The sequence below is a fragment of the Cherax quadricarinatus genome, chromosome 9, assembly GCF_038502225.1.
Source record: "Cherax quadricarinatus isolate ZL_2023a chromosome 9, ASM3850222v1, whole genome shotgun sequence".
NCBI classification, from domain to species: Eukaryota; Metazoa; Arthropoda; class Malacostraca; order Decapoda; family Parastacidae; genus Cherax; species Cherax quadricarinatus.
The window spans coordinates 18784147-18810611 of NC_091300.1; the positions used below are offsets into that span (position 1 = coordinate 18784147).

A 26465-nucleotide genomic window follows, 5' to 3' on the forward strand; every position below is an offset into this window, starting at 1 on the left:
CTTAGTTTCTGTGACGAGTTTTTTACCCAGCTCTTTGAGGAACTTTAGAGTACACTTGCCCCATGCTCCAAGGGGTCTCTGATCCTACTGGGATGAAGTTATAGCAAGGGGGCAGGCCTTCATATTTGGCGGCTCCACCCTCTTCAGCTTCAGAGTATGGCAAGTAGGTGTCCGGCAAAGTGACAGCACAGGTGTAGTCCCAGGCAATCTGCTTACCATCCTTCCAAGTTAGCAAAGTGACTCCAGGACGCTTTCGACTTCCGTCACACCTCTATACTTGGGGTTCCCGTCCAGCTGGACAACGGGCTGTGTGGCGAGACTTCTCTTTATGATGTCGTTGACCTCCTCGTGTCTAGCATACTTCCCTTCTGATGTATGACACACGAAACCATAAAGTCCGAATTGATTAGCCGTTGCCCTGCCACAAATACACCTATGTTCAGTGAGTATGGGGGCGGCTAGGCGAAGAGTAAAACCAATCCGAATGGCCTGTGGCTCGAGTAGAGTGCCCAGGGAGTAATTGGGAACAGCCAAAAGGAAATCTCCTGAATGTGGTGCCTTCACCGCCAGGAGACGAGCTTTGTCTTTTCCTGAAGCATTGGTGAGCATTGTGTTGGCAATTTTTTCCATTATCGGTTTGTCCCAGTGGGACTGTTTGTGCTCTTTGAGAGGAACTGTTCTGCTTGAGGTGTCTACAAGCGTGTCCCACAGAATGGATGCTTCAATGAACCTGGGGTCTTGAGCTCCTACCGCACCTCTCAAGTGTTCGGGGACTATCTCCTTGACTAGTCCAATGGAAGTCAAACACGAGGACAGAAATGTAGGTAAAGCTATCTGTGTTGCTTTGCGCACCCCTATACCTCCAAGTCGTACTGGAAGAGTTGCCTCATCCCATTACTGGTCTTCCAGTGACAAATTCAGTGCCTTCTTAGAAACTGATCTCAAGAGTGAGTCATATTCGTTGAGTGTTGGGTTGTCAAAAGAGTGCTCGGACCTCAGGAAGTGAATCAGTCTTGGTAGAGTAAGACACCTTGTGAGGAGATACAGGACATCATGGACATCAAGATCCCTTATTCTCTCCTCCATTCTCTTCAGGTCATTCAGTTTGTCCTTGAGGACTGTGTCCATGGTCTGATGACCAAGAGGTGCTCCCAAGAGGGTGCTCTTGGATGGAGTGGTAGTAGACGCTTCAGGAAGGATTGTTCGCACAGCCCTGGTTATTTCCTGGTTGGCTGTGATGATTTCACACTTGGAGGGATTGAGGATGAGTCACCAGTTGTAGGTCCTCTAGCAGAGACTTTTCTGTACCTGCCAGAGTGCCATCGTCCAGGTACCAGATGTTGAGCTTGCTGCGCAAGCTGGAAGTTAGTTCTCTTACCGCCACGCAGAAGAGAAATGGAGCGAGTGGGTCACTCTGCTGAACACCCTCTGATGAGGAAATTTCATGTTCGCCAAACATAAGAATTGAGGGTTTGCTGTAGCCAGCTGAAACAGAGGAAAAAAGACTGGGGAACCGATCCCGAACAGCTGGCAAAACCACATCTTTTTTCACTATATTAAAGGCATTTCTAAAGTCTAGTTTGACAACAACCTTGTCTTCTGGTAGGTCCCTGATGTAGGTCCTTGCTGAATGAGCTGCCGCTTCACTGCCTTGAGTGACCCCAAAGCCCAGTTGGTTTGGCTAGAGTAAACTGGCGGGTTCTACGCGAATGTTTCTTAATGGTGCTTTGGCAACGAGACGGCGAAGAGTGTTATCGACAGCAATGAGTCTGATTTCCCCATCCTTCTTCTTCAAAGCGCATAACGAGGCTCCGAAAAGAAACGTTTAATTTCTTCTGGAATCCGCCCAGCCAGACAGCTGTTGACGAAGGTTGTTAACTCAGAGAGAATTGATGCAGCTGTGCCGAGTACTGGATTTACCATCTCTTTGATGTGTTGTGGTCGAATTCCAGGATAACCTCCTGCAGATCCTGCTGGAAATGACACTATTGCTTTATAGACTTCTGATTCTGGCAAAATTAACTGTCCAGTGAAGAGATCGTCCTCAGGGTTGTTGTTAACAGCTCTGGTGTCCCTGGTTGGGTGCCTGTCTCTTAGTGTTTGGGCTGTGGCCTCATCTTTGGGAGCAACAATGTCGTCACTCATAATTATTCTGATTGCTCCCACTGTGTTACCTTCGATTTTTCGCTAACATTTGCGCAAATTTTCTCGTTTTCAGTGGAATTTTTCTTGGGTCTACCTCTGTGATTCGTGCGATGATGGGCCAGAAGAACACAGTTATCTGTTCTTGGGTAGTTGCGCACTTCTTTCAAAACTGATGTGGTTAGCGATCTGCCGCGTCGTGCAGGAACTACAAGGCAGACATTGCCGAACAGGAGTAGGTTGCACCATGCCTTAATGGTACCTCGGGCTTCTAAGTTGGTGGAACCTCCATTCACTTGTTTGAGAAGTTCCGTGAATTTCCTTGCCGCATACGGACGAGCCGTTTATATACATATATATATATATATATATATATATATATATATATATATATATATATATATATATATATATATATATATATATATATAATATAGGGAGGTACCACCTCTAGAACTGTTATAGGGACCCTCATCCTCAGAGAAAAGAATAAACTTGCTTCAGGGAAAACTCAAGATTCTCCCTGAAGCTGTTTGAGAATTTTCTCCTACCACCCCCTATATTATATATATATATTTTATTTAAAGACAAAATACATTGACAAAACATTCACAAAAATATGATACAAAGTAAAACAACATAGGTAACTCAGAGCTACATCTCGTATACTTCGTCCAGCTCCCCGGCGGTGGGCCGCATGCCCAGAATGCTGCAGGCATTTCCTCTCTGGATCACAACACTGAGTCTCTGAAAGAGGAAGCTGGTCGCCCTGTGGTCCTTCGTTTCTATGATGAGCTTTTCATCTAGCTCTTTGAGGAACTTTAGAGCACACTTGCCCCATGCTCCAAGGGTCTCCGACCCTATTATAATGAAGTTATAGCAAGGGGAAAGGTCTTCATATTTGCGGATCTTCTGAGTCTCCCTGTGGCTGGCAGCTCCACCCCCTTCCACTACGGAGTATGGCAAGTAGGTGTCTGCCAATGTGGCGGCACATGTGTAGTCCCAGGCAATCTGCTTTCCATCCTTCCAAGGTAGCATAGTGGCTCCATCAGGACGCTTTAGACTTCCGTCAGACCTCTGCACTTGGGGTTCCCGTTGAGCTGGGCAACGGGCTGTGGCGAGGCTTCTCTTTATGATGTCATTGACCTCCTCATGCCTGGCATACTTCCCTTCTGCTGTGTGACACACGAGACCATGAAGTCCGAATTGATCAGCTGTCGCCCTGCCGCAAATACGCCTATATTCGGTGAGGATGGGGGCGGCTAGGCGAAGAGCAACACCAATCCGAATGGCCTGCGGGTCTAGTCGAGTGCCCAAGGAGGAATTGGGAACAGCAAACAGGAAATCTTCTGAGTGTGGTGCCTTCACTGCCAGGAGATGAGCTTTGTCCTTTCCTGAGGCGTTGGAGAGCATTGTGTTGGCGATTTTTTCCATGATCGGTTTGTCCCAGTGGGACTGTTTGTGTTCTTTGGGAGGAGCTGGTCTACTGGAGGAATCTGTAAGGGTGTCCCACCGAATCGCTGCTTCAGTAAACCTGGGGTCTTGAGCTCCTACCATGTCTCTCAAGCGTTCGGGAACAATCTTCTTGACTAATGCACTGGAAGCCAAACACGAAGACAGAAAAGCAGGTAAAGCAACATGCGTTGCTTTGCGCACCCCTATACCTCCCAGTCGTACTGGGAGGGTTGCCTGATCCCATTGCTGATCCTCTAGTGACAGGTTCAGTGCCTTCTTAAGGGTTGACCTCAGGTGTGCATCATATTCGTCAAGTGTTGGGTTGTCAAAAGAGGGTGCACACCTGAGGAAGTAAGTGAGTCTTGGAATAGTAAGGCACCTTGTGAGGAGATACAGAGCATCATGGGCATCAAGATTGCTTATTCTCTCCTCCATTCTCATCAGGTCATTCAATTTGTCCTTGAGGACTGTGTCGATGGCCTGGTGACCCAGCGGTGCTCCCAAGAGGGTACTGTTGGACGGAGTGGTAGTAGAGACTTCTGAGAGAATTCTTCGCACAGCATTGATTATTTCCTGGTTTGCTGTGATGATTTCACACTTGGAGGGATTGAGGATGAGTCCCAAGTTTTCTCCCTGTGTTTTCACCAGTTGTAGGTCCCCTACCAGGGACTCTTCAGTACCTGCCAGAGTGCCATCATCCAGGTACCAGATGTTGAGCTCGCTGCGTAGGCTGGAAGTTAGTTCTCTTACTGCCAAGCAGAAGAGAAGTGGAGCGAGTGGGTCACCCTGCTGAACACCTTCTGATGAGAGAATTTCATGTTCTCCAAACAAAAGAATTGAGGGTTTGCTGTAGCCGGCTGAAATGAACGGAAAAAGACTGGGGAAGCGATCCCGAACAGCTGGCAAGACAGCATCTCTCTTTACCATATTAAAGGCATTTCTAAAATCAAGTTTGACTATGGCCTTGTCTTCTGGTAGGTCCCTGATGTAGGCCCTTGCCGCATGAGCTGCAGCTTCACTGCCTTGAGGGACCCCAAAGCCCAGTTGGTGTGGCTGAAGTAAACTGGCAGCTTCTAGGCGAATGTTTCTTACTGCTGCTTTGGCAACGAGACGGCGAAGAGTGTTTCCAACCGCAATGGGTCTGGTTCCCCCATCCTTCTTCAAGGCACACAGTGAGGCTCCAAAAAAAGAAAGGTCTAATTTCTTCTGGGATTCGCCCAGCCAGGCAGTTGTTGACGAAAGTTGTTAACTCGGTGAGAAGAAGTGATGCAGATGCACCGAGTACTGGATTTACCATCTCCTTGAGGTGCTGAGGTCGAATTCCCGTGTAACCTCCTGCAGATCCTGCAGGAAATAACACAATCGCCTTATAGACTTCCGATTCAGGCAAAATTAATTGTTCAGTGATGGGGTCTTCCTCAGGGTTGTTGTTGATGGCTATGGTGTCCCTGGTTGGATGCTTGCCTCTTAGTGCTTGGGCTGTGGTCTCATCTTTGGGGGCTACAGTGTCGTCACTTGTAATTATTCTTATTGCTCCCACTGTGTTACCTTCTTCAATTTTTTTGCTAATCTGTCCGCAAATTTTCTCGTTTTCAGTGGGACTTTTCTTGGGGCTACCTTTGTGATTCCTGCGATGATGGGGCAGAGGGACACAATTATCCGTTCTTGGGTAGTTGCGCACTGCCTTGATAACTGACGTAATATGCTATGAATGGTTGAAGAGTGCGGGACCTGCCGTATCTTTCACAATAAGCCTGTATGGTACCCCTATGGTTGACTGCCTACCTGCAAAACTTAACTGTTCCCTCACCAGCAACTGTTCCCTCACCAGCTTCGCTGCACCCTGATGGATGCAGTTCCTCTTCCCAAGTCTTCTGCTGCAACTTCACAGTTGTTTCTTACTGTATTTTTCATTAAGCGTCTCTCATCTCGTAAAATATTCAGCCTTGGTAAAACAAATTATTTCTTCTACGTTACAAGCAGAAAAGTAGAAAAGTACAGGTGTGTAGCCAAAAGAACGAGAACAAAACGAAAAGGCCAGAAATTAATCCAATATAACGAGAAAAAGACTAGAGACGATAGCGCCAGATTAAGAATTAATAAGAAATTATTTAAAAATGACAATTCGTCGAAAGACGAAGTCAAAATAAAAATAATCCAAAGCCATATATGAAGGAAAATATCTGCAAGTAAACAGGTTATAGAATTAAAAAAAGGAAAGAAGCTTTCCTGGATGGCAGGAAAGTTCTTGATACATAACCTACCAAAGATTAAAAGTTCTTGATACATAACCCACCAAAGATTAAAAGTTCTTGATATATAACCCACCAAAGATTAAAAGTTCTTGATACATAACCCACCAAAGATTAAAGTTCTTGATACATAACCCACCAAAGATTAAAAGTTCTTGATACATAACCCACCAAAGATTAAAAGTTCTTGATACATAGCCTACCAAAGATTAATCCATCGCGAGTTCTCAAGTGGATCAAGACGTACAAGAAAGACGGGAAAAAGAGAGTAGCAGTGAAGGTAGGAGTAAAAGGGATCAAATATCAGGTAGGTTAAAACATGGGGACATATATACACTAGAGAGAGACCTTTATGCCTAAAATTATGGTCAAATAAAGGTTTCTAGAGTTCAAACAAATGCAAGATAATAACAATCGGAGAGAAAGAGAATAAAGACAAGGATGGAATATAGTTTGTGTGGATGGGGAGGGTAGAGAGTAAGAAAATGCTTATGTCAGGAGCTGGACGTCAACATCGCGCTAATGAGCAGAGTAACTTTTGTAGCACTACAAAACTTAAGATCATTCAGGAACCTTAACAAAGAATCAATCAGGATACTAAACATAACATGTAACGTCCATCACAGTACAAGGACCTAGCATGGAACAAGCTGAAACATGTGCATAAACTAAATTACGTCTAAAGGTTGACAAAAAATTTCCCCCAGAGCTGAGGGACAATGCATCATGCGGAAAAACTCGGAGAGAAGACAAAACTGAAAGAAATTATTATTACGTACAAAGTCCTAAGAGCAATTGACAGAGCAAACAAAGCTAAGCTGAGCGAGAGAAAGGGACACGGGGCCGCAGGTAGAAGCTCAAGGCCCAGATAGGGAATTTGAAAAAGTATTTCTTTAGTCTCGGTAGTGGTACATAAATAGAATGAGTGAAATGGCTAAAATGTTGGACGCAAACTCCATTCACAGCTTCAAGAGTAAGTATAAGCTGTGTAATTGTTAGTGAAAATACTCAGAGAGAAGAGGGTGGACAGGGGTACACAGTTTAAAATGCAAGACAAGACTCAGGACAAGAGCACGTAAAGAAAAACTAAATACGCAGATGAGCGTAGGAAATTTAGCAAATAATTTTTTGATCTTTTAATAGAGTAAAAACAGGATGACATACTATATGGACGACCCAAAATATGGACCACACATAGTAGCAGCTTAGGAGACGGGAGGGGGGAGAGAGGGAGGGAGGGATGGGGAGAGCTGGGTCAATACGGGAGTCGCTGAGCTAAATGTCACACTGGCTCTGTTATGTGCCTCCACCACTGCCAGCCTCCGTCACCACCATCCCAACCACCACACCCTCCACCACTGCCAGCCTCCGTCACCACCATCCCAACCACCACACCCTCCACCACTGCCAGCCTCCGTCACCACCATCCCAACCACCACACCCTCCACCACTGCCAGCCTCCGTCACCACCATCCCAACCACCACACCCTCCACCACTGCCAGCCTCCGTCACCACCATCCCAACCACCACACCCTCCACCACTGCCAGCCTCCGTCACCACCATCCCAACCACCACACCCTCCACCACTGCCAGCCTCCGTCACCACCATCCCAACCACCACACCCTCCACCACTGCCAGCCTCCGTCACCACCATCCCAACCACCACACCCTCCACCACTGCCAGCCTCCGTCACCACCATCCCAACCACCACACCCTCCACCACTGCCAGCCTCCGTCACCACCATCCCAACCACCACACCCTCCACCACTGCCAGCCTCCGTCACCACCATCCCAACCACCACACCCTCCACCACTGCCAGCCTCCGTCACCACCATCCCAACCACCACACCCTCCACCACTGCCAGCCTCCGTCACCACCATCCCAACCACCACACCCTCCACCACTGCCAGCCTCCGTCACCACCATCCCAACCACCACACCCTCCACCACTGCCAGCCTCCGTCACCACCATCCCAACCACCACACCCTCCACCACTGCCAGCCTCCGTCGCCACCATCCCAACCACCACACCCTCCACCACTGCCAGCCTCCGTCACCACCATCCCAACCACCACACCCTCCACTACTGCCAGCCTCCGTCACCACCATCCCAACCACCACACCCTCCACCACTGCCAGCCTCCGTCACCACCATCCCAACCACCACACCCTCCACCACTGCCAGCCTCCGTCACCACCATCCCAACCACCACACCCTCCACCACTGCCAGCCTCCGTCACCACCATCCCAACCACCACACCCTCCACCACTGCCAGCCTCCGTCACCACCATCCCAACCACCACACCCTCCACCACTGCCAGCCTCCGTCACCACCATCCCAACCACCACACCCTCCACCACTGCCAGCCTCCGTCACCACCATCCCAACCACCACACCCTCCACTACTGCCAGCCTCCGTCACCACCATCCCAACCACCACACCCTCCACCACTGCCAGCCTCCGTCACCACCATCCCAACCACCACACCCTCCACCACTGCCAGCCTCCGTCACCACCATCCCAACCACCACACCCTCCACCACTGCCAGCCTCCGTCACCACCATCCCAACCACCACACCCTCCACCACTGCAGCCTCCGTCACCACCATCCCAACCACCACACCCTCCACCACTGCCAGCCTCCGTCACCATCAACCCAACCACCACACCCTCCACCACTGCCAGCCTCCGTCACCACCATCCCAACCACCACACCCTCCACCACTGCCAGCCTCCGTCACCACCATCCCAACCACTACACCCTCCACCACTGCCAGCCTCCGTCACCACCATCCCAACCACCACACATTCCACCACTGCCAGCCTCCGTCACCACCATCCCAACCACCACACCCTCCACCACTGCCAGCCTCCGTCACCACCATCCCAACCACCACACCCTCCACCACTGTCAGCCTCCGTCACCACCATCCCAACCACCACACCCTCCACCACTGCCAGCCTCCGTCACCACCATCCCAACCACCACACCCTCCACCACTGCCAGCCTCCGTCACCACCATCCCAACCACCACACATTCCACCACTACTTCTGCCATCACCATCAACATCCAATTGTACCTCCATTATCCTTGACTATCACCAGTCTTCACCATTAGCAGATACCCCCACCAGTCTCTACCACCATCTCTCACCTAAAACTGAAAGCATACAACAACTAGAAAAGACAAGAAAGCAAATAAACAATCAGTAAAATAGAAAATGAAAATAAAATATATGAATGTATAATTTAAGGCAAACACGATCTCTTCTACTGGGCTTTGGGAAATTAAGCTTTTATTGACGACAAGCAAGTGACGAGAGAAATGAAGTCGCATCAACACTCGTTGTTCAGTGAGTAACTTTATACACAAGTGACACCCCACAAACATAGTTAATGAATATGACACCAAACTATTTCTAACATTTCTGACACAACCCTATTTCACTTATGTTTAATGAAGTAATTTTAAGACCACAAGAGGCTTGACAGACGGTGGAAGATAACTCCAATGAAAAGTAGGGAAGCGATGAGTACACAGAGAAAACTTAAAAAGTTTTAAGGTACAGTACCTGTCCACATGTTGACATAATTCATAACGCTACATCATTTTTAGCACACCTTATTAGATTTTGTATAAAAGACTACCTGAAGAAAATCGTCAAGATTCCTCTTAAAGACAATATGGAGTCTAATGGTAAGTACTCTTACATGTCTACCCTTACTTATATCTTGCTGTAATGTCTACTGTACTTACTTTAGCCCACCTTTTCAAGGACAAAAAGCAGTGTTACTATCACAGCTGCAAGGGAAATGATCACCTGGATAATAAGAACCTTTCAAAACACTAGATACTAAGATGATAATATTCTTTAAGACACTTGAATATTAACACTGAAATATTATTGTAAGTTTACAATCTGTGTTAGAGCAGCGAGACAGCACATCTGAACACAATATACTGTCAATAAGCAAACAGTACCTGCAACAATACAGTTAAATATTTCAATTATTGAGCACGATTAAACTCTTCCGAACTGTATTGTGTGGAGCGCAGGCCAGGAAAATATACAGCATCATAATTTACATCTGGAAAATACTGGAGGGGCTGGTTCTAAATCTACGCCAAAAATTATTCCTTTACAAGAGCGGGAGGCACGGTACACTGTGCCATAAATAAGTAAATTATCATAAGCAAATTATAAGTAAATTATCAACATGCTAATGACTGCTTTCAAGAGTAGTATCTGATTAGCCAATATGAGGTATCCCTACTTGCTTGAGTGCAACTAGCAACAACAGTCTGACTGACAAAGCTGGTAACCAGGTTTCGTTTGAAACCGGTTTTCAGGGGCGACGATTCCTTGATCCATCAGTAGATAGACCAGGTAGTCTCGGAGCTGAGACGTCTCCAGTAAGAAAAGACCATGGTAGAACAGGTAGTCTCGGAGCTGAGATGACTCCAGTAAGAAAAGACTATTGCAGAACATGTAGTCTCGGAGCTGAGATGACTCTAGTAAGAAAAGACTATGGTAGAACATGTAGTCTCGGAGCTGAGATGACTCTAGTAAGAAAAGACTATTGCAGAACATGTAGTCTCGGAGCTGAGATGACTCCAGTAAGAAAAGATTATGGTAGAACATATAGTCTCGGAGCTGAGATGACTCCAGTAAGAAAAGACTATTGCAGAACATGTAGTCTCGGAGCTGAGATGACTCCAGTAAGAAAAGACTATTGCAGAACATGTAGTCTCGGAGCTGAGATGACTCCAGTAAGAAAAGACTATTGCAGAACATGTAGTCTCGGAGCTGAGATGACTCCAGTAAGAAAAGACTATTGCAGAACATGTAGTCTCGGAGCTGAGATGACTCTAGTAAGAAAAGACTATGGTAGAACATGTAGTCTCGGAGCTGAGATGACTCCAGTAAGAAGACACTATGGTAGAATAGGTAGTCTCGGAGCTGAGATGACTCCAGTAAGAAAAGACTACTGCAGAACATGTAGTCTCGGAGCTGAGATGACTCCAGTAAGAAAAGACTATGGTAGAACATGTAGTCTCGGAGCTGAGATGACTCCAGTAAGAAGAGACTATGGTAGAACATGTAGTCTCGGAGCTGAGATGACTCCAGTAAGAAAAGACTATGGTAGAACATGTAATCTCGGAGCTGAGATGACTCCAGTAAGAAGAGACTATGGTAGAACATGTAATCTCGGAGCTGAGATGACTCCAGTAAGAAGAGACTATGGTAGAACAGGTAGTCTCGGAGCTGAGATGACTCCAGTAAGAAAAGACTATGGTAGAACAGGTAGTCTCGGAGCTGAGATGACTCCAGTAAGAAAAGACTATTGCAGAACATGTAGTCTCGGAGCTGAGATGACTCCAGTAAGAAAAGACTATGGTAGAACATGTAGTCTCGGAGCTGAGATGACTCCAGTAAGAAAAGACTATGGTAGAACAGGTAGTCTCGGAGCTGAGATGACTCCAGTAAGAAAAGACCATGGTAGAACAGGTAGTCTCGGAGCTGAGACGACTCCAGTAAGAAAAGACCATGGTAGAACAGGTAGTCTCGGAGCTGAGACGACTCCAGTAAGAAAAGACCATGGTAGAACAGGTAGTCTCGGAGCTGAGATGACTCCAGTAAGAAGAGACTATGGTAGAACATGTAGTCTCGGAGCTGAGATGACTCCAGTAAGAAAAGACTATGGTAGAACAGGTAGTCTCGGAGCTGAGATGACTCCAGTAAGAAGAGACTATGGTAGAACAGGTAGTCTCGGAGCTGAGATGACTCCAGTAAGAAGAGACTATGGTAGAACATGTAATCTCGGAGCTGAGATGACTCCAGTAAGAAGAGACTATGGTAGAACATGTAGTCTCGGAGCTGAGATGACTCTAGTAAGAAGAGACTATGGTAGAACAGGTAGTCTCGGAGCTGAGATGACTCCAGTAAGAAGAGACTATGGTAGAACAGGTAGTCTCGGAGCTGAGATGACTCCAGTAAGAAGAGACTATGGTAGAACATGTAATCTCGGAGCTGAGATGACTCCAGTAAGAAGAGACTATGGTAGAACATGTAGTCTCGGAGCTGAGATGACTCTAGTAAGAAGAGACTATGGTAGAACAGCAGGCTAACATTTTTTTTCCTGTAGATTAACCTCACATTACCCGGAATTAACATGTAGTAACAATAAAGTTATAGAATAAAAGGTCTACACCTGGTGCTGAAGTTAGCTAGTCAAAGTTTCAGATGAAGCGGCATAATACCTCCAGAGGCGGCGGCATAACACCTCCAGAGGCGGCATGACATCTGAAGCAACGTGACTCCTGAAGCCATTAAGAAGTAACGAAAAAGTTAAGGCAGCGCTAACAACGTCACACAAGTTCATAACTTAGGATGTATAGCAAATATTTACGTTGAACAATGTAGACTTGTATAAAATATGCACGAGAGAGAGAGAGGGGAAGAGAGGGAGTGGGGGAGAGAGAGAGAGAGAGAGAGAGAGAGAGAGAGAGAGAGAGAGAGAGAGAGAGATCTTAGCTTGTGTGGAGTAGGCCATGTTTTATGCATGTAAGAGAGGAGTGAATGAGTGTTGAGAGAGAGAGTGGTGGGCAGTGAGAGCCACGCCCCCTCTTACCTTCACTCCCAGGACACTTTCTCAGCTCTCACTTTCACTCAAAGGATACTCTTTTCAGCTCTCACCTTCACTCCCAGGACACTTTTCTCAGCTCTCACCGTCCTGCTGAGCACCTCCTCAATAGCTCCCTCCTGCTGAGCACCTCCTCAATAGCTCCCTCCTGCTGAGCACCTCCTCAATAGCTCCCTCCTGCTGAGCACCTCCTCAATAGCTCCCTCCTGCTGAGCACCTCCTTAATACCTCCTTCCTGCCGAGTAACTCTTCGCTACCTACTGCTGATTGAGAGAGAAAGATTTAAGGCAGGAAAACACCAGAGGGGGAGCTGTTCCAAGGTGTTTTCTCTTCAAGTGCTGAGCACATGTTATATATTAAGGTGTTGAGCACGTGTGTGCATATTAATGTGCTGAGCACGTGTGTGTATATTAATGTGCTGAGCACGTGTGTGTATATTAATGTGCTGAGCACGTGTGTGTATATTAATGTGCTGAGCACGTGTGTGTATATTCAAGTGCTGAGCACGTGTGTGCATATTAATGTGCTGAGCACGTGTGTGTATATTAAAGTGCTAAGCAAGTGAGTGTATATTAAAGTGCTAAGCACGTGTGTGTATATTCAAGTGCTGAGCACGTGTGTGCATATTAATGTGCTGAGCACGTGTGTGTATATTAATGTGCTGAGCACGTGTGTGTATATTAATGTGCTGAGCACGTGTGTGCATATTAATGTGCTGAGCACGTGTGTGCATATTAATGTGCTGAGCACGTGTGTGTGTATATTAATGTGTTGAGCACGTGTGTGCATATTAATGTGCTGAGCACGTGTGTGTATATTAATGTGCTGAGCACGTGTGTGTATATTAATGTGCTGAGCACGTGTGTGTATATTAATGTGCTGAGCACGTGTGTGTATATTAATGTGTTGAGCACGTGTGTGCATATTAATGTGCTGAGCACGTGTGTGTATATTAATGTGCTGAGCACGTGTGTGCATATTAATGTGCTGAGCACGTGTGTGCATATTAATGTGCTGAGCACGTGTGTGTATATTAAAGTGCTGAGCACGTGTGCGTATATTCAAGTACTGAGCACGTGTGTGTATATTCAAGTACTGAGCACGTGTGTGTATATTCAAGTACTGAGCACGTGTGTGTATATTCAAGTACTGAGCACGTGTGTGTATATTCAAGTACTGAGCACGTGTGTGTATATTCAAGTACTGAGCACGTGTGTGTATATTCAAGTACTGAGAACGAGTGTGTATATTCAAGTACTGAGCACGTGTGTATATATTCAAGTACTGAGCACGTGTGTTTATATTCAAGTACTGAGCACGTGTGTGTATATTCAAGTACTGAGCACGTGTGTGTATATTCAAGTACTGAGCACGTGTGTGTATATTCAAGTACTGAGCACGTGTGTGTATATTCAAGTACTGAGCACGTGTGTGTATATTCAAGTACTGAGCACGTGTGTGTATATTCAAGTACTGAGCACGTGTGTGTATATTCAAGTACTGAGCACGTGTGTGTATATTCATGTACTGAGCACGTGTGTGTATATTCATGTACTGAGCACGTGTGTGTATATTCAAGTACTGAGTACGTGTGTTTATATTCAAGTACTGAGCACGTGTGTTTATATTCAAGTACTGAGCACGTGTGTGTATATTCATGTACTGAGCACGTGTGTGTATATTCAAGTACTGAGTACGTGTGTTTATATTCAAGTACTGAGCACGTGTGTTTATATTCAAGTACTGAGCACGTGTGTGTATATTCATGTACTGAGCACGTGTGTGTATATTCAAGTACTGAGCACGTGTGTATATATTCAAGTACTGAGCACGTGTGTGTATATTCAAGTACTGAGCACGTGTGTGTATATTCAAGTACTGAGCACGTGTGTGTATATTCAAGTACTGAGCACGTGTGTGTATATTCAAGTACTGAGCACGTGTGTATATATTCAAGTACTGAGCACGTGTGTGTATATTCAAGTACTGAGCACGTGTGTGTATATTCAAGTACTGAGCACGTGTGTGTATATTCAAGTACTGAGCACGTGTGTGTATATTCAAGTACTGAGCACGTGTGTGTATATTCAAGTACTGAGCACGTGTGTGTATATTCAAGTACTGAGCACGTGTAAGCACCAACGTCGGCCAGCTGACACCATAATGTCAACATCACACTGCTTACTGCTACTCCTAGTGCTTTCCAAACTGGTGGCAGAAGTGCCATCACTGCTGGCAGTGCCATCACAGGTGGTAGGAGTGCCATCAAAGCTGGCAAAAGCGTCATCAGCGGCAGCAGGAGTGAAATCGCTGGTGGCAGGTGTGCCAACACTGGTGGCAGGAGTGCCAACAATGACAACATAACGAGGCAGACAAGGCACTGAGCAAGTGATCAATACCACACTTCAGGGAGGAGCCAGGGAGGCTGCCAAGCCAGGGAGGTTACCAACCCAGGGATGCTGCCAAGCCAGGGAGGTTACCAACCCAGGGATGCTGCCAAGCCAGGGAGGTTACCAACCCAGGGATGCTGCCAAGCCAGGGAGGTTACCAACCCAGGGATGCTGCCAAGCCAGGGAGGTTACCAACCCAGGGATGCTGCCAAGCCAGGGAGGTTACCAACCCAGGGATGCTGCCAAGCCAGGGAGGTTACCAACCCAGGGAGGCTGCCAAGCCAGGGAGGTTACCAACCCAGGGAGGCTGCCAAGCCAGGGAGGTTACCAACCCAGGGATGCTGCCAAGCCAGGGAGGTTACCAACCCAGGGATGCTGCCAAGCCAGGGAGGTTACCAACCCAGGGATGCTGCCAAGCCAGGGAGGTTACCAACCCAGGGAGGCTGCCAAGCCAGGGAGGTTACCAACCCAGGGATGCTGCCAAGCCAGGGAGGTTACCAACCCAGGGAGGCTGCCAAGCCAGGGAGGTTACCAACCCAGGGAGGCTGCCAAGCCAGGGAGGTTACCAACCCAGGGATGCTGCCAAGCCAGGGAGGTTACCAACCCAGGGAGGCTGCCAAGCCAGGGAGGTTACCAACCCAGGGATGCTGCCAAGCCAGGGAGGTTACCAACCCAGGGAGGCTGCCAAGCCAGGGAGGTTACCAACCCAGGGAGGCTGCCAAGCCAGGGAGGTTACCAACCCAGGGAGGTTGCCAAGCCAGGGAGGTTACCAACCCAGGGAGGCTGCCAAGCCAGGGAGGTTACCAACCCAGGGAGGTTGCCAAGCCAGGGAGGTTACCAACCCAGGGAGGTTGCCAAGCCAGAGATGTTGTCAAGCCATGGAGGTTACCAAGCCAGGGAGACTGCCTAGCCAACCAGGGATTTTCCCAAGCCAGGTCAGCTACTAAACCACATTATATATATATATATATATATATATATATATATATATATATATATATATATATATATATATATATATATATATATATATATATCGATGATTGTTAATAAGGTGAGTCAAGAAGTGTGAGTGGACCCAGGCAAACATAACATGGCGAATACAAGGTGAGCACAGACGACCGGCACGAGCTTTAAAAACTTAGAACGACACAAGTTTTACATTGTGAATGTGTCGAGAACATTTGCTCACAAGAAAGTTGGACTGCGAGGCTGCAAACCTGGCACACTTACTGGTGAGATGTTGGGAACTGTGATACTTGCCTCAAGTGGAAGCAACTAGCAGCCTCGTTCACAATACTCTCACACCTCCATGGAAGAGTCAGTTTATTCTAATATTGCAACATGCTAACAGGCAGAGAGACGCTTCAATCATTTAAAAATCTACCAGGAATAATGTTTAATTTATACTAAGCGCTAAACCCATGTGAGTTATCCAGTGTAAGGCGTGGTGGAGGCTTGATCCTCCGTCTGCTGAGCGCCAGACATACTTCTTTGCTGACTGCCTACTCAACCAAACTGTTGGTGTTGGTGATCCACAGGCACACACCCATCACAACCTCGCTGATAAGGCACTAACTGCATGTTCTAATCAAGTGTTCTCTTGATAACTTCTATCTTTGGCACTTATCTGTGATAATTATCTAGAGAGAAGGGTGGGGTGGGTGTAGGAAGAGGGAGGTGCAGGGGGGCGAGGACAGGTGTGGGACTCACCTGTCATGCTTGTCAAGAGCAGAGGGGTGGTGAAGGGAAGGTGGGGAGACAAGTGAAAGGGTGGGGCGAGGACAGGTGTAGGACTCACCTGTCATGCTTGTCAAGAGCAGAGGGGTGGTGCAGGATGGTCTGGTTATCCTTCATGGTCACGATACTCTTCGTGCCCAGCTCCGTCTCTGCAACAACAACAACAACACGTTAAGATCCCTCCTTCATAAAACACTCTTCATAATTCACAGAAGGCAATACAAATAACAATTACCGTAGATGGTTGGTTAGTTCATTGGGTTTAAGGCTTAAGGATTACACGACGGAACATGAAAGCTATACACTACTAGTCAAGGATAACTTCCGCCCTAAAATGGGAATTAAAGTAAACTCTCGGTGTATATAGTGAGCAATACACATTTCTCAATGTATATAAAGCTAGAGATACAACTCTCGGTATATATACAGTGAGATACACAAGTCTAGGTGAATATACAATGATATACTCGTCTCTCGACATATATAAACAATGAGATACATATCTCTCAACATATAAACAGTCAGACATACAGTGACATGCATATCTCCCGATGAATATACAGTGAGATACATATCTTCTGATGAATATACAGTGAGATACATATCTTCTGATGAATATACAGTGAGATACATATCTTCTGATGAATATACAGTGAGATACATATCTTCTGATGAATATACAGTGAGATACATATCTTCTGATGAATATACAGTGAGATACATATCTTCTGATGAATATACAGTGAGATACATATCTTCTGATGAATATACAGTGAGATACATATCTTCTGATGAATATACAGTGAGATACATATCTTCCGATGAATATACAGTGAGATACATATCTTCTGATGAATATACAGTGAGATACATATCTTCCGATGAATATACAGTGAGATACATATCTTCTGATGAATATACAGTGAGATACACATACCTCTATGTACATCTAGTAAGAGATCAATCTCCCTTTGTATAAAATAAAGATACGTATTTCTCGGTGGATATATAATTAGATACACATCTTCCCTTGTATATACAGTGAGAGATACACAAGTATATATACCCTTGAGCAAAACTGAACTACGACAAGATTTACCACAATAATGGTATTATGATTATTATTAGTATAACGAGGAAGCGCTAAACCCGCTGAGGTGATACAGAATATAGGGAACGGGAGGCATCGAATAAAAGCGTCATTAAGACTGCCTCTCACTTCTTTACCACCAGTCAAGAATATTTTCATCCTTCAAGTATGAATTAATGCAAATTCTCAGCATCTATACACAGATATACACCTCTCAGTACACACACATACACACATGTACAAAGTGTATATTATCAGCAGAATAATAATAAGCGAGAGAGCAAAGAGCCACATACTACAGTTGATTATATTCCTCATGGTAGACCAGCGTTAGTGAGTTGGTTGCATGTGCTGCCCACCTAGCCGCCCACCTGGCCGCCCAGCCTCGTAGAAAAGCATTACCTCAACACGGTTGTGAGTAACCTCTCAACAACTGGTCGGTGTTTGAAGTGAACAGCGTATCAGACCAGCAGGGCCCCTGAATAAACTGTTGTAATCTAACTGCCAGTTTGACTGGTCTAGAGGGCATGCACAAATAGGTGAGATGCATGCAGAATAAATTGCAACGTACTCAGAGTACATTGTTCTAGATATCCAGCTTATGGTTTTCCTTGCGACTGTGGTAGTGACAATGTTGTAATCCTTAAGGTGAAATATTTTAATAATCAATCCTGAGTCTCTAACGTTAGTTTTACGTTCCGTCGAGTGATTCCAGGTTGTTTTATATTCCATTCCAATTTTTATGTCCTGAATATTTCATAATGAAGTAGCTGAAACTTGTCCTTACTGAACATCATACTGTTGTTTATATCAGCTTGGAAGTTTGGTGTCGTCAATGCCACTCTTATACGGATATATGCCTCTATGTCGGATATGTAAATAAGAATAAGAACATGAGCAAGCCTTGAGGAACACAGCTTTTCACCCTGCCAGCCTCTGATTTCACTCTGTTCGCTATTATTCATCGGGTTCTATTCGTTAGGAAAGTAAATGCTAATCTGCCCACTTTCCCAGTTATTCCTTTTGCACGCATTTTGTGATCACACCATCGCATTTATCAAAGGTTTTGCCAAAGTCCGTGTATACTACGTTTGCCTTATACTATATTTATACAAAATTTATTAAAAATACAATCATATTGTTTATTTTTATCTTATTGATTAACATATATTCACGATAATTAAAATAGCATACAATTAATTTTATTATTTCTGCGTCTGGATCATTAGTAAATTAGTGTGGTAAAAATATTACATTGTGTTATCATCGTTTTGGCGCCACGGCTTGTTATAAAGCACCTGACGCACTCATACGTGACGCACACTTAGGTAAGTCACGCACACTTAAATGTGACACACACTTAGATACGTCACGCACACTTAAGTATGTGACGCACAATGAAGCATGTGATGTACATCAATTGGGTCGTATAGAGTGTGGGAGGTGTAGAGGTGGTTGACTGGTTGGAGGTTTATTGGTCAGAAAGTGTTTCCTGCCATAGGTACTGATGACATGATAACTCCTTCACTAGTTAAGCATCCGCTGGTCTACCCCGGTCTACCCCGGCCAGGTTTTACATCCACTTTAAGGATCACTTCATAACAGTGTATTATAAGATGCTGATGCCCTTACAGGTGTCTTGAAGACATTTTATGTAGAAGATCATTAAGACTTCATCTCACCTACACTGTATACTACCAGTCACTACACGAGGATCATTAAGACTTCATCTCACCTACACTGTATACTACCAGTCACTACACGAGGATCATTAAGACTTCATCTCACCTACACTGTATACTACCAGTCACTACACGAGGATCATTAAGACTTCATCTCACCTACACTGTATATTACCAGTCACATGTACACAACCAGTCAATGACACTCTACCCTCAATAATAGGGATTAAACTCTTAGTATTCATTACACTAAGATATATAACCCTAGGTGCAGGTACAATTATAAAGAACAAAAAAGGCACAATACCACAACTGGAACAACACACAAATAACCCGCACATAGGAGAGAAAAACTTGTGACGACGTTTCGGTTCGCCTTGGACCATTCACAAGAAAAGCCTAACACTTTTCCCTTCAGGGTAAATTTTACTGTCAAGCGTACGGGAGAGGACACAGCGACACCGGTGTCACTATGGGTTCTAATTTAACCCCCTTTATATTACTACTACTATTACTGCCCCCTTACGTTCCTCTTTCTTTATCGTGGTAAAACCACTCCCCTACTTTCTACTAATATTTCCACTACCAGCATTACCACTACGACTACTTTTTTTCTTCTTCTTCCGCCCCTGTCCTTATATATATATATATATATATATATATATATATATATATATATATATATATATATATATATATATATATATGCAAAACAACCACTCTGAAAGATTAGAGAAATTCCAAGCGCTTTCGTGACTACTCACATTAGTTCCTTGATAATGTGAGTAGTCACGAAAGCGCTTGGAATTTCTCTATTCTTTCAGAGTGGTTGTTTTGCATATTTTGAAATCACCTGTTTACTGTGATCTTATTGCATATATATATACATACATATATATATATATATATATATATATATATATATATATATATATATATATATATGTGTGTGTGTGTGTGTGTGTGTGTGTGTGTGTGTGTGTGTGTGTGTGTGTGTGTGTGTGTGTGTGTGTGTGTGTGTGTATGTATATATATACATATATGTGTGTGTGTGCGTGGATGTAGTGCGGATGACAAGAAACAGATGATTGCTGATGTTATGAATGAAAAGAAGTTGGATGTCCTGGCCCTAAGTGAAACAAAGCTGAAGGAGGTAGGGGAGTTTCGGTGGGGGGAAATAAATGGGATTAAATCTGGAGTATCTGAGAGAGTTAGAGCAAAGGAAGGGGTAGCAGTAATGTTGAAGGATCAGTTATGGAAGGAGAAAAGAGAATATGAATGTGTAAATTCAAGAATTATGTGGGTTAAATAAAGGTTGGATGCGAAAAGTGGGTCATAATAAGCGTGTATGCACCTGGAGAAGACAGGAATGTAGAGGAGAGAGATTTTGGGAAATGTTAAGTGAATGTATAGGAGCCTTTGAACCAAGTGAGAGAGTAATTGTGGTAGGGGACCTGAATGCTAAAGTAGGAGAAACTTTTAGAGAGGGTGTGGTAGGTAAGTTTGGGGTGCCAGGTGTAAATGATGAGAGCCCTTTGATTGAACTTTGTATAGAAAGGGGTTTAGTTATAGGTAATACATATTTTAGGAAAAAGAGGATAAATAAGTATACAAGATATGATGTAGGGCGAAATGACAGTAGTTTGTTGGATTATGTATTGGTTGATAAAACTGTTGAGTAGACTTCAGGATGTACATGTTTATAGAGGGGTCACAGATATATCAGATCACTTTTTAGTTGTAGCTACACTGAGAGTGAAAGGTAGATGGGATACAAGGAAAATAGAAGCATCAGGGAAGAGAGAGGTGAAGGTTTATAAACTAAAAGAGGAGGCAGTTAGGGTAAGATATAAACAGCTATTGGAGGATAGATGGGCTAATGAGAGCATAGGCAATGGGGTCGAAGAGGTATGGGGTAGGTTTAAAAATGTAGTGTTGGAGTGTTCAGCAGAAGTTTGTGGTTACAGGAAGGTGGGTGCGGGAGGGAAGAGGAGCGATTGGTGGAATGATGATGTAAAGAGAGTAGTAAGGGAGAAAAAGTTAGCATATGAGAAGTTTTTACAAAGTATAAGTGATGCACGGAGGGAAGAGTATATGGAGAAAAAGAGAGAGGTTAAGAGAGTGGTGAAGCAATGTAAAAAGAGAGCAAATGAGAGAGTGGGTGAGATGTTATCAACAAATTTTATTGAAAATAAGAAAAAGGTTTGGAGTGAGATTAACAAGTTAAGGAAGCCTAGAGAACAAATGGATTTGTCAGTTAAAAATAGGAGAGAAGAGTTATTAAATGGAGAGTTAGAGGTATTGGGAAGATGGAGGGAATATTTTGAGGAATTGTTAAATGTTGATGAAGATAGGGAAGCTGTGATTTCGTGTATAGGGCAAGGAGGAATAACATCTTGTAGGAGTGAGGAAGAGCCAGTTGTGAGTGTGGGGGAAGTTCGTGAGGCAGTACGTAAAATGAAAGGGGGTAAGGCAGCCGGGATTGATGGGATAAAGATAGAAATGTTAAAAGCAGGTGGGGATATAGTTTTGGAGTGGTTGGTGCAATTATGTAATAAATGCATGGAAGAGGGTAAGGTACGTAGGGATTGGCAGAGAGCATGCATAGTTCCTTTGTATAAAGGCAAAGGGGACAAAAGAGAGTGCAAAAATTATAGGGGGATAAGTTTGTTGAGTGTACCTGGTAAAGTGTATGGTAGAGTTATTATTGAAAGAATTAAGAGTAAGACGGAGAATAGGATAACAGATGAACAAGGAGGCTTTACGAGGCTTTACATATATATATATATATATATATATATATATATATATATATATATATATATATATATATGTATATATATATATATATATATATATTTATTTTTATTATTTTTATTATCACACTGGCCGATTCCCACCAAGGCAGGGTGGCCCGAAAAAGAAAAACTTTCACCATCATTCACTCCATCACTGTCTTGCCAGAAGGGTGCTTTACACTACAGTTTTTAAACTGCAACATTAACACCTCTCCTTCAGAGTGCAGGCACTGTACTTCCCATATCCAGGACTCACGTCCGGCCTGCCGATTTCCCTGAACCCCTTCATAAATGTTACTTTGCTCACACTCCAACAGCACGTCAAGTATTAAAAACCATTTGTCTCCATTCACTCCTATCAAACACGCTCATGCATGCCTGCTGGAAGTCCAAGCCCCTCGCACACAAAACCTCCTTTACCCCCTCTCTCCAACCTTTCCTAGGCCGACCCCTACCCCGCCTTCCTTCCACTACAGACTGATACACTCTTGAAGTCATTCTGTTTCGCTCCATTCTCTCTACATGTCCGAACCACCTCAACAACCCTTCCTCAGCCCTCTGGACAACAGTTTTGGTAATCCCGCACCTCCTCCTAACTTCCAAACTACGAATTCTCTGCATTATATTCACACCACACATTGCCCTCAGACATGACATCTCCACTGCCTCCAGCCTTCTCCTCGCTGTAACATTCATCACCCATGCTTCACACCCATATAAGAGCGTTGGTAAAACTATACTCTCATACATTCCCCTCTTTGCCTCCAAAGACAAAGTTCTTTGTCTCCACAGACTCCTAAGTGCACCACTCACTCTTTTCCCCTCATCAATTCTATGATTCACCTCATCTTTCATAAACCCATCCGCTGCCACGTCCACTCCCAAATATCTGAATACATTCACCTCCTCCATACTCTCTCCCTCCAATCTGATATTCAATCTTTCATCACCTAATCTTTTTGTTATCCTCATAACCTTACTCTTTCCTGTATTCACCTTTAATTTTCTTCTTTTGCACACCCTACCAAATTCATCCACCAATCTCTGCAACTTCTCTTCAGAATCTCCCAAGAGCACAGTGTCATCAGCAAAGAGCAGCTGTGACAACTCCCACTTTGTGTGTGATTCTTTATCTTTTAACTCCACTCCTCTTGCCAAGGCCCTCGCATTTACTTCTCTTACAACCCCATCTATAAATATATTAAACAACCACGGTGACATCACACATCCTTGTCTAAGGCCTACTTTTACTGGGAAATAATTTCCCTCTTTCCTACATACTCTAACTTGAGCCTCACTATCCTCGTAAAAACTCTTCACTGCTTTCAGTAACCTACCTCCTACACCATACACTTGCAACATCTGCCACATTGCCCCCCTATCCACCCTGTCATACGCCTTTTCCAAATCCATAAATGCCACAAAGACCTCTTTAGCCTTATCTAAATACTGTTCACTTATATGTTTCACTGTAAACACCTGGTCCACACACCCCCTACCTTTCCTAAAGCCTCCTTGTTCATCTGCTATCCTATTCTCCGTCTTACTCTTAATTCTTTCAATAATAACTCTACCATACACTTTACCAGGTATACTCAGCAGACTTATCCCCCTATAATTTTTGCACTCTCTTTTATCCCCTTTGCCTTTATACAAAGGAACTATGCATGCTCTCTGCCAATCCCTAGGTACCTTACCCTCTTCCATACATTTATTAAATAATTGCACCAACCACTCCAAAACTATATCCCCACCTGCTTTTAACATTTCTATCTTTATCCCATCAATCCCGGCTGCCTTACCCCCTTTCATTTTACCTACTGCCTCACGAACTTCCCCCCCCCCCCCACACACACACACATATATATATATATATATATATATATATATATATATATATATATATATATGTATGTCGTGCCGAATAGGCAGAACTTGCGATCTTGGCTTGAATAGCAACGTTCAACTTGCCATATAGGACAAGCGAAAATTTGTATATGCAATAATTTCGCCAAAATCATTCTGAACCTAACGAAAAAAATATATTTCACTGTGTTTGTTTAGTAATAAATTATTGTAAACAAATCTAAAATATATTTAGTTGTGTTAGGCTAAAATAAATTGTTCTTGTTATAATAAGGTTAGGTAAGTTTTCTAAGATTCTTTTGGAGCAAAATTAAATTTTTTTACATTAACATTAATGAAAAAAATATATCTTTAAACGTATAAGAGAAAATTTTTAGAAAGGACTTAATTTTAAATGAGTTCTTGCTAATTGACCAGTTTTGCATATTCGGCACGACATATATATATATATATATATATATATATATATATATATATATATATATATATATATATATATATATATATATATATATATATATATATATATATAGGCTCACTCATTCTCTTCTGTCCGTGTGACTTGTGAATAGTCCAAGTTAGACCGAAACAGTCACAAGCTTTTCTCTCTCCTATGTGCAGGTTGTGTATGTACACTCGTGTGTGTGTGTGTGTGTGTGTGTGTGTGTGTGTGTGTGTGTGTGTGTGTGTGTGTGTGTGTGTGTGTGTGTGTGTGTGTGTGTGTGGTGCCAAATAGGCAAAACGCGATTTTGGCTTAAACAGCAACGCTCTTCTTGCCGAATAAGGCAAGCGAAAATTTGTGTATGCAATAATTTCTCAAAAATCATTCTGAACCTAATGAAAAAAAAATATATTTCATTGTGTTTATTTATTATTAAATTTTTGTAAGCTTATCTAAAACATATTTAGCTGGATTAGACTAAATTAAATTGCGATTGTTATAATAAGGTTAGGTAAGTTTTCTAAGGTTTTTTGGTACAAAATTATTATTTTTTTGCATTAACATAATTGAAAAAATTATATCTTGAAACGTATATGAGAAAATATTAGAAAGGATTGTATATATATATATATATATATATATATATATATATATATATATATATATATATATATATATATATATATATATATATATATATATATATATATATATATATATATATATACATACATATATTAAGGAGTATCATCAAAATCTTGGTATTTTTATCTTGCGGTGGGTCCTTAGAAATGCATCTTAATAGGTAAAAACCAAGCCTAAAATAGGTTCACCTTTTAAATTAAGTGAGAAGATAAGTTATTTTGACAACGCCTATATCTGTGTGTGTGTTTTTCTAGTTTCAGGAACCGGACGAGTCTTTGATGAAAACAACAATGGCACTTGTGAAGACGATCACTCTATCTGCCAACACCGCGGCCACTATTGCAACTTCATCTCACATCTCCCACTCTGATAACTTGTTGGTGAGTGGGCAAGCACCGGAGAGAGGGAAACAGCTGTGGGGAGAGGGACGCGGTTGTAGGGAGAACTATGGAGAGAGAAAGGAGAGCTGGATGTGGAGAGAGGAGAGGGAGAAGTTGTGGAGACAGGAGGAGATGATTGTGGGGAGAAGAAGGGGAGCAAGGGGTAAGGGAAAGCAGATGGGGATTGAAAAGGGGGAGTAAATAGGTAAAAGGAAACACGTGATGAGCATAAGTAAGGGAGTAATGAGTAAAGGAAAGTTGGTGGTGGGTAAAGTGTACAAGTGGTGAAGGCTGGTGACAAGATAATGTATGAAGCACATAAGAGTATCAAACAAATATTACTCTGGCATATAACAAGTGCACACTATCATACCACAGCGTCAACATGCTAGCATATAAAAACTACCTCCAATGATAAATATTTTACTACTGATTACACTACTTATTGAGAGTACGTGAAGATACTAGCATGTACAGATTATATATATTTTAACACTGAGTACTTTACGTATTGAGAACACTTCAAGCAACTACGTGATCTCAATACTCTTCAAACAATTAGCAACAAAAAGTATAACTTTCTTGGAGGTAACTTGACAAGTTCCTTGATCGTTAATTACGAGACGGGCTGTGTTGTATACGTGGGAATGCGAGCTGCAAGCACGAATAACCTGGATGATATGGTGGACATGTAATGTGTGAGAGAGGGCAGTGACATCACCCTCTGCCCCTCTATGATCAGTTACTTTTACCGGATCAAGACTCGCTTCCTAACCCTGCCTCTCGTACTGCTTTGACCAGCAGCACTCTTTCTCCTCCTCTTGGGCATTTTAATACCTATTCTTGAAACTGTGTATTCAATTTTCCTCCATTTTCTATTACACCCACTCCACTTTTCAACTACCCTGAGACTCTAATCATAAG

At 43.6% G+C, this 26465-nt stretch overlaps 1 protein-coding gene across 8 annotated transcripts in view; it reads right to left on the reverse strand.

The window, feature by feature from the left end:
* Nucleotides 1–26465, reverse strand: part of Khc-73 (Kinesin heavy chain 73) — an 886736-nt gene that overhangs the window by 746058 nt on the left and 114213 nt on the right. For 7 of the 8 annotated variants that reach the window (XM_070083276.1, XM_070083279.1, XM_070083274.1 and 4 more), the window contains exon 2: nt 16700–16787. In XM_070083276.1, coding sequence (XP_069939377.1) covers nt 16700–16787 — 88 coding nt within the window. Of the gene's footprint in view, nt 1–16611; nt 16648–16699; nt 16788–26465 lie in introns of those variants that run through there. The other variant, XM_070083281.1, reaches the window with a different exon arrangement.